The sequence below is a fragment of the Dermacentor albipictus genome, chromosome 1 (assembly GCF_038994185.2).
Source record: "Dermacentor albipictus isolate Rhodes 1998 colony chromosome 1, USDA_Dalb.pri_finalv2, whole genome shotgun sequence".
Taxonomy (NCBI): domain Eukaryota; kingdom Metazoa; phylum Arthropoda; class Arachnida; order Ixodida; family Ixodidae; genus Dermacentor; species Dermacentor albipictus.
This window is the reverse complement of record NC_091821.1, coordinates 449012834-449030048: the sequence shown is the minus strand read 5'-3', so window position 1 is coordinate 449030048 and position 17215 is coordinate 449012834. Positions and strand designations below refer to the sequence as shown.

At 46.3% G+C, this 17215-nt stretch overlaps 1 protein-coding gene across 1 annotated transcript; it reads left to right on the top strand.

The window, feature by feature from the left end:
* The first annotated feature begins 6405 nt into the window (after positions 1-6405).
* On the top strand, positions 6406-15809 carry LOC139059295 (uncharacterized). Its single transcript, XM_070537500.1, has 3 exons — positions 6406-6844; positions 12122-12247; positions 14705-15809. The coding sequence occupies exons 1-3, from the start codon at positions 6440-6442 to the stop codon at positions 14903-14905; spliced, it is 732 nt and encodes a 243-aa protein (XP_070393601.1). The 5' UTR covers positions 6406-6439; the 3' UTR covers positions 14906-15809.
* The last annotated feature ends 1406 nt before the right edge of the window (positions 15810-17215 follow it).

Here is a 17215-nt window from a genome sequence, read left to right as displayed (position 1 = left end):
TGCACAGGCGGTGGCCGAAAATGTAACCGCCGCCAGCAGTAAAGTTAGCGCAGCGTCAATCTGACTGGTGTAGCGCAAATTCCGTTGTTTGGCAATGACCCGGAATCTGAGGGTCATATACATCACATCCACGACCCACATTGTTTGCGTGACTGTAATAAACTCGCGAACACGTATCGTACACCACTCGCGGCGCTCTTGGATTGCCAAGGCCCTTCTCCACAGGAAATAAATGTTGAGCCCGAAAGCATTTCTTTGTAATGCGCTTGTTGCGCCTTGCTGTACGGCAGCAATGACCTTGATTCGTGCGTCACAGTGATACGCATTTGGCGGGATGAAAAACTAGCTAGAATCTCACTGATCGCTGAGCAAACAGATACTACGCAGCCCTCCAATAAAATTGTGTCTTGCGGCCACATCACTATAGTGCTAGATTAATGGTCTCGCCTGGCGTCGACATCAGGTCGAGGCCATACATCGTGGAAGCCAGAAAACGTAACAAGCAGCACACAACGCGCATGTGGGACGAACGAGGCCGTTTGCTTGTTCTCACCAACTTATTCCTCGCCTGTCTTCCGGGCACGCCCTTCGGAAGTATAGGAACGAAAACGACGATGTCATTCGCAGCAGTAGCAAAATGGGCCCGTGGTACGTCCACGATGTCTGCCAAGCGTTACAAGAAAACAATATCTGGATCGTTTTCCCGCCTCGCAAAGCCCCCCTGACCTGGTGTGCTCGCTCACACGGCAGCTCCATAATATTGGGGGCTGCAGAAAAGATAGCACAGTGCTATTTACTTCGCTCTCATTTTTATGTCGAATTGTATGTTTCGTCGTAATTATGACGTTAAGCTTTCTTGATGGTATGACGTGAACGTCCTAGGTTAAATGGCACCGCAACAGCTTGTTTTCATAAGAACTTTTGCACGGTTTACGTTTGCTGATATTGAATGAACCATTAACTATGAACGTGCTAAAGTAGACATTTACGCAATATAATCGGCCTAACGAGCCTGAAGAATTGAAACAAAAACATATCTTTTTTATATGGAGGCTAACAGGAAGTATTATAAATGTCGCGTACATTCAATTATAGCAACAGAACACATTATCCCAATTAGTACTGATTTTCACTAATAGCTGCGTTTTTCTTATTTCGCCCTTTTCTATATTGTTGCATTATAATTTTCTCCCTGTGTGTATTTTCAATGCAATTCTATTTGCTTTCAATTTTACATTTTTACTCATCTGCTACGTACATCTTAATTAGGTTGTATATAGCTTTGAATGCGCCCTTGCAGGCACAGGCAGATGTTGATGCACAACTTTTGCCAGACATGCGTTGGCCTTGGATGCACTGTCAACGAAATTATTAAAGAAAGAACGAAAAAAAGAAAAGAAAAGAAAATGAAGCCAGGCTGCCTAAGGTTTTATTTTTATGGTATAGTTGTCTGGATCATCACAATAATATCTTTAAACATATTTTATGTAAATCTACACACATAACGCAAGCAAATAATGTCAACATAAACGGTAATTTCATTGGAGTTTCCACATCACAGAAAAATATTCTTTTTTCCACGCATGAAATAATTTGTTAATGTATTTATCCAACTCTGTAAAGGCCCTGCTGTAATGTCCTACAGGGCGATGCAGGTAACTAAAAAAATAAATAAAATGACACTCAGTCGTTTGAAGAGCTTAAATGAATAGCATAAACTTCAAAAAAATTGTACTTTCGCTAGAAGGAGGCAGGCTATGGTGTTAGGCTGCTGAGCACGAGGTCGCGGGATCGAATCCCGGCCACGGCGGCCGCATTTCGATGGGGGCGAAATGCGAAAACACCCGTGTACTTAGATTTAGGTGCACGTTAAAGAACCCCAGGTGGTCAAAATTTCCGGAGTCCCCCACTACGGCGTGCCTCATAATCAGAAAGTGGTTTTGGCACGTAAACCCCATATATTATTATTATTATTAGAAGGAGGCATATTGAAACAAATGGCAAGGTTGTGCTCTAGCTCATTGTGCTCCAGCTTTTCCCACGGCGTTTTATCAATACGACGAGGAGACATGGCGCGACGCAGCACGTGAAATAATTATTGGTGCGCAATAGAAACTTCCCCACGGCAGGCACCTGGCGTCTCCCAACGCCGGCGCGATCAGGAATGCCGGCGGCGGTGTCACTGGCATCGCACCTGGACGGAGCAAGAGATGATGCGTCGGCTTTTTGTCAGCGTACAATGAAAGGAGCTTGAATTCAACTGCACTACACTCAGGCCAGCCTGTGCGCCATGTTGTGGACTGCACAGAGGTGCTCAGCAGGAAGAGCAACTTGCGCGCGCAGAACGATCCTGCCAACCGCGCAGTTCACAACGCTGCCCTGGCTGCGGCAGCGCCGCCATCGGCCGGGCCGATTCAGAAAAGCGTGTCGGGGCGTCCAGTAGGCATCGTCGATTTTGCAGCCATATTTACGGCTCGTCTGTGGCGACCTCCCTACTCTCCACGTGCTGGATCGTGATAGTGCGTACAGCACGATGACGGTGCCGACGACGCAAACGCAACTTGAGTGTTTCTATAATTACTACCGCGGTAAAACTGACTTAAGTATCTGAGTGTAATGCTAAAGAAGTATACGACTGAAAGAACGCATCGGAAATCTGCGACGCAACCGCTTGGAAGAAATTCCCTACAGATCAAGTTCTTGCTTGAATGGGAATTTGCACGTAACACATGAAAACTTACTTCACAACACTTTCAGCTTTGATGTAACGCTCTTAGATCTCCTGATTAAGGTAAAGAAAGGCAGTTAGTTCGAGATGCTGCGCGAGAAACGTCACAATGTGGTCAGCTTGGATGTCTAATCTAGAGCCTTTCGCTGGAAAATACTAGTAAAGCGGGAAACCGTTACCTGGCATTGCGAACTCCAAATGGACTTTGACTGCAAGGTATACTTCATTGCTAAGCTATCCAGCAAAGAGATTAAGTTCAATAACTAATACAGCTTCTCCCTAAACAACCACTCGCTTTTACGCGGCAAAAAGGGGCTCTTTTCTGACGATAACCACAGGATTTGTCTTTGACTCTTGACAACATCGAAGCCGACGACGGATTATCATCCGCTCATTTCTGCACACTTACGTCATAGTCCCAATTGCGTACATAAACACTGCTAGACTTGGTCAATTTAAGCTAGATATTATGTGCACATTTATTTATTTGAGTCATTCATATTTTTTTCACATTGCCTTCAAGAGAAGAACCATGGCTGCTTAGAAAGTCAGACTTGTTAACCCGAGATAAGTATGTTTGGCTAACCTGGTTCGGAAGAAGGAGAACAGAAAGAGCAAGTAGGCGCGTATGAGGAGAGAAAGTGGGATCACACACAGCAAACTGCGCGCTCAGCGTAGCGGTTGAAACGAACACTATATTAACCTAATATGTACGCTCGAAGGCCCTAAGAGCTTCAGTGCAAATATAGCTTCCCACGAAAACCTACTTTCGGAGCCTCGTATCAAAAGAAAATGTTCTCAACTGATATTGTTTAAGAAATAGAGACAAACGAGGTACGAAATGTGGAGAGGTTAGCTGGCAGACAAACATCCAGTTTGCCTTCCGGTGAAGGTTGCACAGAAACACAGGATCTGCGCATGGCACTTTGTAGCACAGGTACGAATGGCAGTGATGGGTCGATTCTGCAGCCATATATTCTCATTCTTGTTCGCTTTCTAACTTTCGCGAAAAAAGCAGCTTAGTAAGCCAGAAATGGTGCTTGGGAAACAATAGGCCGGCTCGACCCCTTCCCTAATAATAAAATATATAGGCGAACTTGGCACCTTCAAGTAGCGCTTGCTACTGTTCGCGTAGAATCAACACATAGAAAAGTTTATTTTCAGCTTAACTGCCGCTGATTAGTGGTGGAATAAGTTTACAGTGTGTTTTAACTAAGTCGTGCCAATTTAAAACAAATTCCCTGCACGATACGGGACCGTAACAAACTTAATACTGCTCGTGGTGCTCGAGAGTAACTCAAGTTATTTTACTAAGAGCTCAGCTGCTATTTACAATAAAGTACAACCAACATTTATAGCGTTGATTTATTCGCTGAATCTTATGTGTAGAAGTTCTAGAACTTATATATCGAGAAGTATCAAACGTTTTCCCCCTGATTTTAGCTGCACTTGCTTAAGTTTTTCCTGGATGCGAAATAACAGTGTGGTAGACATGAAAAAGTACCACGTGACTATGCATTTACGCACAGCGACATTATACTCGCCCATAACTTCTCTTAGATATGACACGAAAGCTACGCGCGGGAGCGGAGCTTCTGCACCTGAATGTATTCCTACGCAGTGTAGTCCGGGCTGGCTCGGCACTTGTTTGATTTGTTAGACCTCAAACAAATTTCTTTCTTTATTGAAGGCAGAGGCAGTTAACTCCTGCAACCACGGGTTGCAGGAGTTAACTGCCTTAACACGCGCTTAACACGCCCTTTTAACTGAGTTAAAAGCGCGTGTCGAGCCTCCTCCAGAACCTCGACACGCGCTTTATCCCGTCAGGCTCGAGCTCACAGTATCGTCCGTACCCATATATCACAGAGCCGCCCACCGCGCTAGACGCAGAAATCACAGTTCAGGAGGTCCGTGCCGTGTTGGAGGAGTTCTGCGTGTGACTCCGAACGGTGACTCCGAACAGTGACTCCGAACGACCGGTCAGCGCAAGATTGTAACATGTAGGACTCAGCACCTCGGAGGGCCCAGAGGTACACCACGCTATCTCGAATGGAACGACATTGATCCGTGTTTAGTCATGACGAAGAAAGATATTGCCAGCTGCGTGTCCAATAGTAAATGTGACCTGCGATTCCTCAGCCTACAAAGCGCCCATTATAGCGTGATGAGCCTCGCTACCGTACGCTCATTTGACATCTAGAAATAATGTCGGGGATAATCGTTCATAGCACTTCTGGTGTTGTGGCGACGTCACGAGATCAATCACATTGTCTATTGTTGATAGACCGCGTCGGAAGCCAGCTATAGTTTACGGGATAAACGTTGCATCTCTCGAGATGCCACTCAAGGTGCGTCATGGCAATCCGCACCATCACTTTCCCTATGGAGACTTTGCCAGGCTTCAGAAGTGAGGCAACGTGGCTAGACTAATCCCATGTGCTGAAGGAGCACTGGTTCCAGTGCACCTGAAAACACTGCAGCTTATCGTGCCCAAATCTTGTCATGCTTGCCCAAAGCGCGGCCAAAAAAAAGCTTTTTCTATTCAAGCTAAAACTTTTGTTGTTCAATTTCCTTTCCTCTTTGTGTGTGTGCACGTCTGTGGGCGTGTGTGTTTCGGTGTCGCAACTATCATGCACCAAGATTTTAAAATATTCAAATAGCACGAGCTGGACAAAATAAAGGTAATGTTTACCGTCGCTTGGATATACTTAGTATACCTTGTTCCATACCGCCTAATTACATAATGAATATTAACTAAACAATGAGCTTCTCAAACAATGTAATAAAATTAAAAGTGTCAATAAGAAAATTATAGCGCAACATAAGAAACTCTCGATACCGCTTTCTGCTTTGCCGTGTTTTTCTGGGAGTGAAAGAAGCCCGCGAATACACGTAAAGTGATTTGAGCAGCCATTTGCGCGGCAATATTGCGTATATTTGTGGGCTACTTTCAGGCTTGGAAATGTCTCGGACGCTCGGACAGCAGCAACATGTCTTGTATACCAAAAGAAAGAATGGGTGAAAACGAGCATTTAGTAATTATTTTCTAAGCTCATATTACCTTGCGCACTTCAAACTTTCCGCATATGTCTCCCACAGAGTGTCAGACGTTTTCTGAAGCTATAAGATTTATATCGTTTCGGCGCCCTCAGGCAACCGGAGAAATTTTTCAAGCGTTCAATATAACGTATCTAAACGAACCAAAAGTGACAATTTTGCAACTTTTCATATATCGGCTTATTGACACACACAAACGCGCACACACACACACACACACACACACACACACACACACACACACACACACACACACACACACACACACACACACACGCACACAGAAATTGCACTGCATACGACCACTTTACTTTCCACATTTATTCAAATATAGACTTCATGAATTAGCTAGTTCCCCCAGAAAACCGTTCAAACTAACATATAACGTTTTCAGGCGCTTCTATAGTCACATTATTAGCTTCGCTGTAAAACGGACAACTGATCCGGGAGTTTGTCAAGGTACAGCGTGCGCACCTCCAAGGGCTTCTATAGCCTGCCATAGAACAAGCAAACAAGCAAGCCAGCACGAAAGCAAGCAAACAGGCAAGAAGTGGCAGCGAACATCATCACCGGATCTGCCCCCTTCAAGGCAGCGCGCGCTTTGCTCGAGCACAGAAGAAAGGGCCAGGCTAGCACAGGGACGTTGCATTCGGGATGCCGCCTCCTACGCAGCAGCAAAAGGACGTCGCCGCCGCACCGGCCTCCAAGCCGCCAGCAGGCGCGAATGCCGTGGCGCAGGCCGCACCAGTGGGCCCAGCCGCACCAGTGGGCCCAACCACTTCAGTAGAACAGCCGCACCCTGCCGGCGCGGGAACGGCTCCGCCTCGACAAGAAGTCATACCGCCGAATCCAGAGGCCGTTCTCTCCGACACTGTGCCGACTGGCGAGCAAGACAAGGTAGTGGCGAAACACTCGACCAGCGCCTTGAAGGACACAACTGACATCGCAACTGGCGAGCGGGATGAGGAAATCGGCGCCCCTCTGTCGCCTAGCGAAGAACGCAAGCGTCGCCACGGCGTCCAGAGGCCTGCGGAGTTGCCCATACTCCATCTTCCTAAGGTCAGTTGCTGAACCAGGGATTAGTTTCGGTAGCGCGGCGCTAATATAGGGCGTCTTACCAGTACTCACCTACGGGGCAGAAACCTGGAGGCTTACGAAAAGGGTTCTACTCAAATTGAGGACGACACAACGAGCCATGGAAAGAAGAATGATAGGTGTAACGTTAAGGGATAAGAAAAGAGCAGATTGGGTGAGGGAACAAACGCGAGTTAATGACATCTTAGCTGAAATCAAGAAAAAGAAATGGGCATGGGCAGGACATGTAATGAGGAGGGAAGATAACCGATGGTCATTAAGGGTTACGGACTGGATCCCAAGGGAAGGGAAGCGTAGCAGGGGTCGGCAGAAAGTTAGGTGGGCGGATGAGATTAAGTTTGCAGGCACGGCATGGCCACAATTAGTACATGACCGGGGTTGTTGGAGAAGCATGGGAGAGGCCTTTGCCCTGCAGTGGGCGCAACCAGGCTGATGATGATGATGATGATGAATCTAGCGCAGCCCCTGGCGCGCACTTGTCTTTAGCTCGGGTGCGTCGCACAGAGATTGTATCCACAAGTACGCGCGAGCGTTTATTGACGTTGCACGCCTTTGCACGATTCGGAAAGCGCTTTCTTCCACTACCCCATTGTGAATACGGTGAATGCTAGCAAGTCTAGCTTTCGAAAGTCGCGCTGTTTGGAATTTTATTGGTGCAGCACATGCGGCAATGATGTTTGGTGCTCCTTTATTGATATGACTTATACCTCATAGCTTAGTAAGGCGTTGATCATTCAGCACTGGAGTGAGACCGAGATAAGCTGGTTGATAGACAAGAAAGCACAGCTTTTTAACCGTCGATAGCGAGAAGCGGGGAGCAAATGCGGTGAAATTTTATTCTAATATGGGGAACGACTGATTTAGCAGGCCTAACACCGATGCTCGATGAGATAGAAAGTTTACCGATTGTCATTGTCTTTGTTGTTCAAACCTACATAATTTCCTTCAAACACAAGAGTTCCTGCCCTTGGTGAAGCCCTCTACATTGTCTACAGCGCGCCAAATACAGTGTGTTGGCTCATGAGGTGTGGTTTTCTCTAACAGCTGTTGATCTTCTGTGCTTAAAAAGATGACAATTGGCACTTATGAAGTGTTCATGCTGGAGATCCAGAGCTGCGTGTATTGTGCGATGTTGGGGAGAAGTGAAACGAGGTTCAGGCAACCGAAATGAGTTGTAATCACGGACCAGACGGAAACATTCTCGCTAGAACTGCTTGTTCCTTCCGGCTTATTTAATATCTAAATGGATGCGCAACGGTCCATTTAGTTATTTTTCTGTATACAAGCGCTCAATACAACCTGTGCTTGTGGGTTGGTTGATTTTCCACAAGAGCACGTGTTCTCGATTGTTTCGTCAGCTACTATGGCGCGAGACCTTATATAACATCTCCACCTCTCGAAAAGAAAAAAAATCTCCTCCACTCGCCTGTAAGCAAGTAGATACAAAGAAAACCATGTTGGTTTCTCAGAAGAAGAAAAAACTTCGCAGTTGAAGAAACATTCCCCCTGGTTCGGGAGGAATTCTTATGCAACTGCGAAGCTACCTGTCATACAAGCCCTTGTGGCTCTCTCTGTATTTTCGTGCTACAGTCATGTGGATGACACTCTATCTTTCACCAACTTTCCTCCGTATTGTGCGCCCCCGTAGGAATGATTTACCCTCTCCACTTCTTGCCACAAGCTCCAATTATTCCTTTCGTTCGCGTACCCTAGCCGTGCAAAAATGTACGACAGCTGTGTTTTTGTCACATTTAGAGTCAAGATATAGTGAGCGTACCTTTTTTTTTTTTTTTAGCCTGCAAGTACATGAGCTTAGTAAAGCGATAAAGAGCGGGCTACAGGGATTTACAAACACCTCACGCTGGCCCACCCTTCCGTAAATAAAAATATCAGTGCCCTTCCACTCTGTCACCAGTGAAGCTGTGTATGTGGGCTCCTTAATGGCGAACTGCACATCCGCCGCGGCGCGGCCTGGCGTCGCACCATCTTCGGGATCGGTCCACGTATGGGAAGTTTCGTATCTACACAGGCACATAATCACACACACGCGCACGTCTTCGTCTTATTATTAATTATACATTAATAGTTTCGTTTAGTAGCAACAATTTAAATTGTAATAGTAATTTTTCTCATTATTAATAATTAAATATGACGACGACGACCGCGGAGCAGTGGCACGAGCACGTTCGCGCGGTAGCGCCGAGGGGCGCCAACGAGCCACCTGTGGAAGAAGACGACAATGCTGGAGCCAATACTGATGATGATAGTGTTGCGTTAACACACGGACGCGATGCTGTGGAAAGTATCGCTTAACAGTGTTGCTATAAAAAAAAAGAAATGGGAGATGACAATGATGATGAAACACATTTTCATAAACAGATAGAACCGGCGATCTCGTGTATGCCGCCCTCGGGTGGGTGGCTTTCTTCGTGCCGGATGGCACCACATACTGCTGCCCGCTTTGCTCGGTCAATCAGTCGTCGCTGGTCGTCCGGGTCAGCGCTGATCAGCAGCTCCTCCCACTTCTTTTCTATCGGCGCTCTATTCGCTGGCGCTTCCGTGAGGCCGTTGCATTCCCATACCATGCGATAGAGCGTACGGTTATTGCGCAGAACTGACAGTTGCATTCGTGTAGTATCGGATGTTTCCTTTGCCATAAAGTGGTGTATGAGAACGCATTTGTTTGCAGTCTCCGTTGGGCAGGCTGTTAGGCCTCCTGAATGCTATGCGTGGGGTGAAGTGGTGGGTATTTTTTGCTGTCCAATGTGTAATCTTCTAGGATGCCTCTGTCTCGTTTTGGGACTGGCGCCGGAATACGATCGGTTCTCGCCGTTACCTGCTTGGTATGACCTCGGACTGCATCATTAGCCGCTATATTTGCCGCAACGAAATAACTGAAAAAACTGTATTGGCAATAATTATTTACCTTCCCATAAAATATAAACGATGCAGCAGCACCAGTACATGATTAAACAAATACGTCAGTAGGCAACAATGTGCACAGTGCATGCAATGATAAAGATATGTGATACACAGCATTCATCATTTGTGAACAACTTCTGTAGATTTGAACATTACAAAAGCTCGCTTATTGGTGATACTCCGATAGTGTCTTTGCACCAGGGTTACATAGATAGGCAGGCAGACCTCCCACTGCAAAGTATAGGACCAGTTGGCTAATAACCAAGAAGTAACTTATCAACATCTTAATTTCTGCGCTGAAGTCATACCTTTCAGGGTCAATGTTTTTCTATCAACTGAAAATTTTATATTGTATACATCGTAGCGACAAGAAAATACAAATATTTGTTAATATTTTGGCCTTGAATGGGAGATCTTTAACGTAAACTGCCATCAAATGAATGTTTTAAAAACAGGATGGCTTTTTCAGATTTCTGAATTCTCTATGATAATGGCATATATTATGACTACACATTATCTAAAACCATTTTCCTGCTGCGGGAGGTTTGGTAAGAAATTTGAAGAAGGCTCCAAAGATACCGCACAAGATTCTAAACTCAGCAACTTTACAAAATATCAGGAAAGGCCATCTTTACCTGCGGCACAGGGTCGACAGATAATGTAGTTGCATTGCTGACGCTGGTGTTTCTCTAAGGCTATGCTTGTTTTTCTCGAGGTCAAATGCAACCTCTAAAACATTGTGATTCCTGCATGAATCATTCTACCCGAAATGGTTAAAGAGCAGTAGTGAAGTTTATCAGACTGTAGCGCCATTAATTTTTAGTAAACGTCCTAGTGCGCTTATGCGCCAAGGTACTACTTCCTCATGATCATATGGATTGTAGCTACCAAATCACGCTGTGGGAAAGAACAACTCTCGCTTTGACATGCGTATTCGGTTTGAGAAATGTTGAGGCAGGCCAAAAAATTTCCTTGTAGAAGGCAGCCTTTTCCTGCCAGCTCTGCCACCTGGCGACTCAGCGACGGCGCGTCGTTCACATCATACGGTGCACCACCGGCGTTAAGCTTGCAGCAAGACGCACCATTGCTGATATTAAGCTAGACTGTTGGCGATATCCAAAACGAGAATTTTTCATGCACAAGCGTCCCGTAGAAATCTCGAGGTCGATCCAAATATGTCGCGTAGCTTGACGCGAAGAGCGGTTGAGAACAAATTTGACACTAAAATCAGCAAGGGCGAGTATTTGAGCAGCGATTGAAGGGCGACGATGTGAGGAGGTAACAAACATTGGAAAAGAAAACGTTTTTTTTTATTTAATACGAGAGGTAGTTCGAGTTATGTAGCGAATTAAATCCCTAATCTGTGCTTTGATTTATGCTTACTAATAAATAGCATTTTATTTCAGTGGCCACTCAAAGAAGGGTGCTATCATTTGCTTTGCAATGCAGCTCTTGAAGTGTGCAGAAAGATGCACTCGTAAAGTTCACGTGTTGCAATACACCCCCTCACTCGATGTGTTATTTTGCTTGTCGACGTTTGAATTTGATGACGTGTGCAGTTTGGTCGTTGCTTAATCTGTTCTTTCAGTAGTAGTCATTTACGAGCGCCAGATAATTGCTTACTTAGCTGTTTTCGTGCGGCTGCGCTGGGCGACTGGCTTGGCATTCGACGATGGGGCCAGCACTCCACACCCAAAACTTTCGTCGGCCTCTGAAGAAAGCATGTCCTTTGCACGGCTGCAATTTCTACAGCCTTGCGGCTGGCATTTTGCTGCATCGCATTCCGCGCCAAACTCCCATCAAGTCGAATGGCGGGGCATCTGAATATACAGCTCTAACGGCTGGCCAACAATCAAGTTTCGTGCCTTTGAGAACAAAATGACGCCACTTCTGTTTTTAACGGAAACGGGGTCACAGTACTTTGTTTGCTGCCAGGAGTGTGCTATCGTCACACAGACGGTGCTAAGCACCATGAACCGCAGCTAAACCACCAATCTTTCGAACGTATGGGTTCGTGTGGAAGCTTCACTACCAGCTATATTTTAACTTGGGAATCTTACCAAGCATGTTGACATGGAAGAACCACGCGCTTCACCTTTGCTGCGTGAGCTCTAAATTCGGTATATTTATGTTAAACTAGTGATTTCTTCTTACTCATCTAATTTACTAATGTAGTGTGTGGCGCATGCGTATGCGTGAATCCAAATCACTGTAGATGCGTGATTCCGCTTTCTTAAACAAGCAGGGCTTAATAACTTCAAACGGGGTTGAATCAATACGGCCCGCATTAAGTCTACATTGTCGCTTCTTTGCCTGCAGCGCATTCTGATGTGGGCTCCCATGAAAATCATTGGACTTCTGCGACCACAACCCAAACGTGCCCGCCGCGCTCCTACGCTGCGTGAGCTGCTGCGCGAAGTGGAGCACAAAGAACAGGAAGCTTTGGTAAGTAGCGCCTTCGGCAGCTCTGAGAATTCTTGTCCACAAGCATTACGTGCTTTATGAAAAAACAACCGATTGCAACGAGCCACTTCCACTTTCTGTCGACCCGATATTGTGTTACGGGTCAGTTTATTGCGATAGCAATTATACGGACACTCCAGGCGCATTTAGCCCATCGCCATTGCCCTGAGGTTTCGTTAAAGTTCAAGGGCGACAAAGTCGTCGCCGAGCGCCGTATTCTGTGTGTGCCTGTTAAAGGTGCGAGGGCGATCCGGCAATCGTGTCTCAATATCGCGCACGCAAGCGACAAAGGATGGATGTTATGAGCGTCCCCTTTGCAACGCGGTGATGGGTTGCGCCACCGAGCTCTTCCTATTATATTGCCTAATGTCCTACCTATGTTAAAAAATAAAAAAATAAATGAAAATTTGGAGGACGCTTAAGCTTCGCCTTTAAGAGCGCAACGCGATAGCATTAAAAGATCCTGACTGCTTCTCACGCTTCACGGCAACTGCAGCGTGTGTAACCGTAATGTTTACCTGGAAACGCTCGCGTCGAACGCTATGCATGTTGGCAGGCTTTCTGGTAGAATCGGGGCCCCTTGCGTGGGCCGCGGTGAGGTGGAGGCGAGCGCCTTCTGGAAGTGTTTCAACGAAGAGGGCGGGCCGCTCCGTGGACTCCGAGATATCCACGCGCCGGCGCGCGCGAATGGCGAACCCCGTCGCCAGTCCATGAATGGTAGAAACGCCGGAAAAGGGGTTTCAGTTTTCATGTAAGAGAACTATATTTTCTAGTAAATTAAAATTACATTTCAAAAACTATCATGTCTGTAGGTACTGTGCAAGTCGTACTTTATGATTTTTCTACGCATTTTAGCTTGAGACACACCGTTAGTTCAGTAACTTCCTCGTGACACATGGAGGGCGTGGCTCTGGGTGGTTCAAATATCTTTTAGCCGAAACGACCTCTGACGCTGGAGGCCCACACCTGATTTTATGCGACACGGGGCCCTTAACGCCATCGCAATGAAAAACAAAACGCACGATGAATTTCCACAACCAATGTTTCTGGACTGCTATTGTGAACTTTCCTCATGTATGCCTCAGTTTGTCCTTTCGCTACTTTTCTTCCAAGCGGACAGGAAGCGCGCCGTCTACCGTCGAGCGCAAGCTTCCGGGGCGATACGAAGTAGGGGGGGGGGGGGTGTTGCGTTCTACTCCAGGCTGCCCGGGCGGCCGCGCCCGCCCGTCCGGGTCTCTGTATCTTGAACGCCATCTACGACGAGGACAGAGTCCACCCGTGCGCTGTGTTTTGGCGGCTTAGATTGCATTGTGGCGAGACGCAGCACAAACGTAAATTCGCTCGCTGCTGCTACCGCGTTTCCTCACTCCAGCGCTTTGACAGCAAGTGTCCGCGGTCATCGCGTGAGATGAGTTCTTACTTGCCTGTGCGCGCGCGACACTATGCTTCATAATTTGTTTAGTCATTGTTTACAAGCTTATACGGCTGATAAATCTACTATCCTTACTTCATCTAGATGTATACCAGTTTGCTATCGCAATCGATGCTTCGGTTTTTGGCGATACTGCTACTTTTTTATTATTGTTCCAACGAAACTGTTGACAAATCCGTTCGCGTCATCGATACGTTACGTAATCCATATTCATGCCCCTGCTCCAAAGAAATAAAACAAAAGGGGCCTGTTACTCAAGGCGCATTGCAAATAAGAGTGAGAACTTTCGTCGCTGACGTATCAGAAAGAACATCTTTGGTATAGTTCAGTTGGTAGAGTTCAGTTGGTATATGCACTCTTCAATAAGAGCAAGAAAACACTTGCAAAAGCTAATATTTCGCTGCTATTTGGAGCGTTAACAGCGTTCACATATGTACATGAATACCCAAAAATTGGACACTTTCATTACGATTTCTTGGAGATTCACAGTAATATTGGATTCTTGTTAGTGTTAGTAAATCCTATGGATAACAACGTTACTCTCAAGGGTGTACAACCGTCTTCTTTACTGTACATGACAGAGAGCTTATTGCACAACACCAGCGATGAGAAAAGACGTTGAAAACAGCGCACAATTCTGACCATTTGGTGTGCTTCAAAACACCTTGCACAAGAATTTAGCAGTGGTAGCCATGGGTATTTATTTGACTCAGTTTTGTGCCTTCTCTTTTTGTGTTGGCATGCTTCCTTGCCACAAGAAGACGCCGTCGGAAAGGTCATCTATATCCATCCCTATTATTTAAAGTTTATGGTCTTAGCTATGGCACGAACCGGCACCCGTAAGGGTGAAATTGCTTTGACTTCGTAGCTTTGTAGAAGTGTGGTCCTACATTAGTCCGACAACAAGCTAGCCCAAACGTCTTTTTAAGAGTTTTATTTGTGGATAGTACACCGAATCGGAAACGTCTTCTTTATTCTTCGCCGAACCTCTGCCTTTGCGCGCGCAGAACCGTGACACCAAAGTGCGTCAGCGACAAGTAACCATGCTGTTGGTCATCGCTGTGCTCTTCCTCTACTTCGTGGGAGTCGTGAGCGCTTACTTCTACTACGAGCTCAAAGACCAGACGCCGGCCGTGCCGGGGAAGAGACGGGTGCCCCTTCACCTGCTGAGAAGCACCATCAATGGATCTGCAACATCGTCGCCTTAAGAGGCCCAGTTGCAGTCCGTCAAGCGTGCGGCTCGGGAGGTCTTTCCAAATCGCCTGATCTAGAAAGCGGTGGACAAAGCCTCCAAGCTTGCATGCAAACAGACGTCGTTGCCGTTACTACGGTGTATTGTGAATGATAACGACCTGTATCTGCTCTCCCCCCCCCCACCGTTTTTTGTTTGTATGTGTTGCAACGACATCGTTGATTTTGATAACTTATCATTTTCACTATTGTCATTCCTTCCTCGCCTTGTCTGCCACCTTCACCGCTTCTCTCGATCACGCACTCAGGGGGCGTACCGAGTGAGTGGCACCCTGTTTAGAAACATGGCTGATGCAATGTTGCCGGTTCAGATAACGATACTTTCTTAGTGAATGTGTGATGGTGAAGATATTATTACCACCGTCCCCATTTTGTCAGCAGTTTAATCAATTATACATCGTGAACCCATCTGGGCACACACCCTCCCCTACATGGGCGGGAGCAAGGCTCCCGTCATGATCTTTGGTATGATCATCATGATCGTCATGATCATCACGATCGTTATGATCATGATCTTGTTCGAACTTAATTCAAACTACATTTTGTCATTCTGCTTACCAAATGGCTATGACGAACAGCACACATCTGATTCGCTGATAGCGTCATGAGCAAAAGGAAATATCTAAGCACCCAAGCAATGATGGTTTCAATTTTAACGGGTAAAAAATCAGCTTGTACGAAGTTCTCCCCTGATCCGAATTCCCGTGTCATCATACAAAGATATTGCTTTAGATGACACTTATCTTAATGTGCATGTCCCTGTCTTCACATATTAGCGGAACAATTTACTATTTCATGGGTGATAGCAAACTGTTTTCTCCTATGCTGTGCCAATGCTGATAAAATAGTACCGACACGAAAGCTTTGTGTTGCACTTTTCTGGCTTTTTAGGTAGCTGTCGACTCTGCAATGACGGTACGAAGTCACGTTGACTCGAGATTACCACAAATTATTACAGCAGCACCTTTTACCTTACTCGTTTATAACGCTGGCCAAGCGCAGTGCACCTTCAAACGTGAAACAGGAGTCTGACCACGCCACCGAAACTGCATGTTGCGGTCACAGGGTTCCACTAATGGCGTACGTTTCCTTAATTGAATCCGGTGCGCTGCTGGAGCCCAGATTTTCATGTTGGCGCCGGATGCTGCCAAATGCACCTTTCCAGTTACTAGCTTGCGATGGAAACGTGGAGGAACGCTCCCTCCACTCTTGTCCCGTACTGTACGGAATCGATTCGGCTTTTTTGGCAACATGGCCAGAGTTTGTTTCTAAGCGTCCGTGGTGTCTAGTACCATAAGACCACTAAAACGGGCTTCGATGACGTGAGTACTTTTTCCACGTCCTCAATCGCGCCACACCTTGGGCGTGTTTTCAATCGAAACTTACATTAGCCCACAAATGACATTGCCATAGACGCGCAAAAACGCAGTTGCCCCCAGAGCAGAGCAGCCGTGGGAAAGGGCGGTTTGATGAGCTGACAGCTGCACCGGCGCCGGAGGCTTGAGTCCTTAAGGATTCCAGCCCGTCCAGCTGCATAGGCGTGCGTTCACGCCACGCGCACAACCACTTAGAGACCTTTAGCTTCCGCCGGGGAGGAAAAGGGCAGGAAAGGGCATCGCGCGCACTGCGCCGGATTCGTTTCCGTTCAGTTCAGCCAGGTAGGGATGTCGGTCCATTCAGTTGTTGTTGTTGTCCTGAGTGGCCGTGGCACATACCCACAGTGGGGCATTGGCGAAGAATCGGGCGGCTTAATTAGGTGCCTAAAATAATAATGATAACAAGGGAGTTAACAATTTCGGCGTGTGAGTTTAAAAGTAAACGTTTTGTGTTTGGAGAAAAAAAAAACGGAAATAATCACATGAAAACCGGGTATAAGATAATAATAATAACAATAATAATTAATAAAAGATAAGAAATAAAAGAAAGCTATGGATGGGAGGGAGAACGATCAATCTAACATGGAAATCGATTAGTTTCAATGAGGTAATTTTGGATCGCCAAGCAAACATTTCTGTTGCTGAACCCAACAATGGAGGCTCCAAAAGATAGGATCACAGGCACTGATAAAGTCAGACCAATAGAGCGAAGCGGGATTTCGAGTAGTCGTTTTCTTATAATAGAAAAACGTCTGCAAGACAACATGAAATGGTCGATTGTCTCCGCTTCGCCACAGAATAAGCATAATGGTGAGGGGACCAGACCAGACCTGTGGAGGTAGAAGTTCAATGCAGGTATACGGCAGCGCAGCTTCGTGAGGGACACTTCAA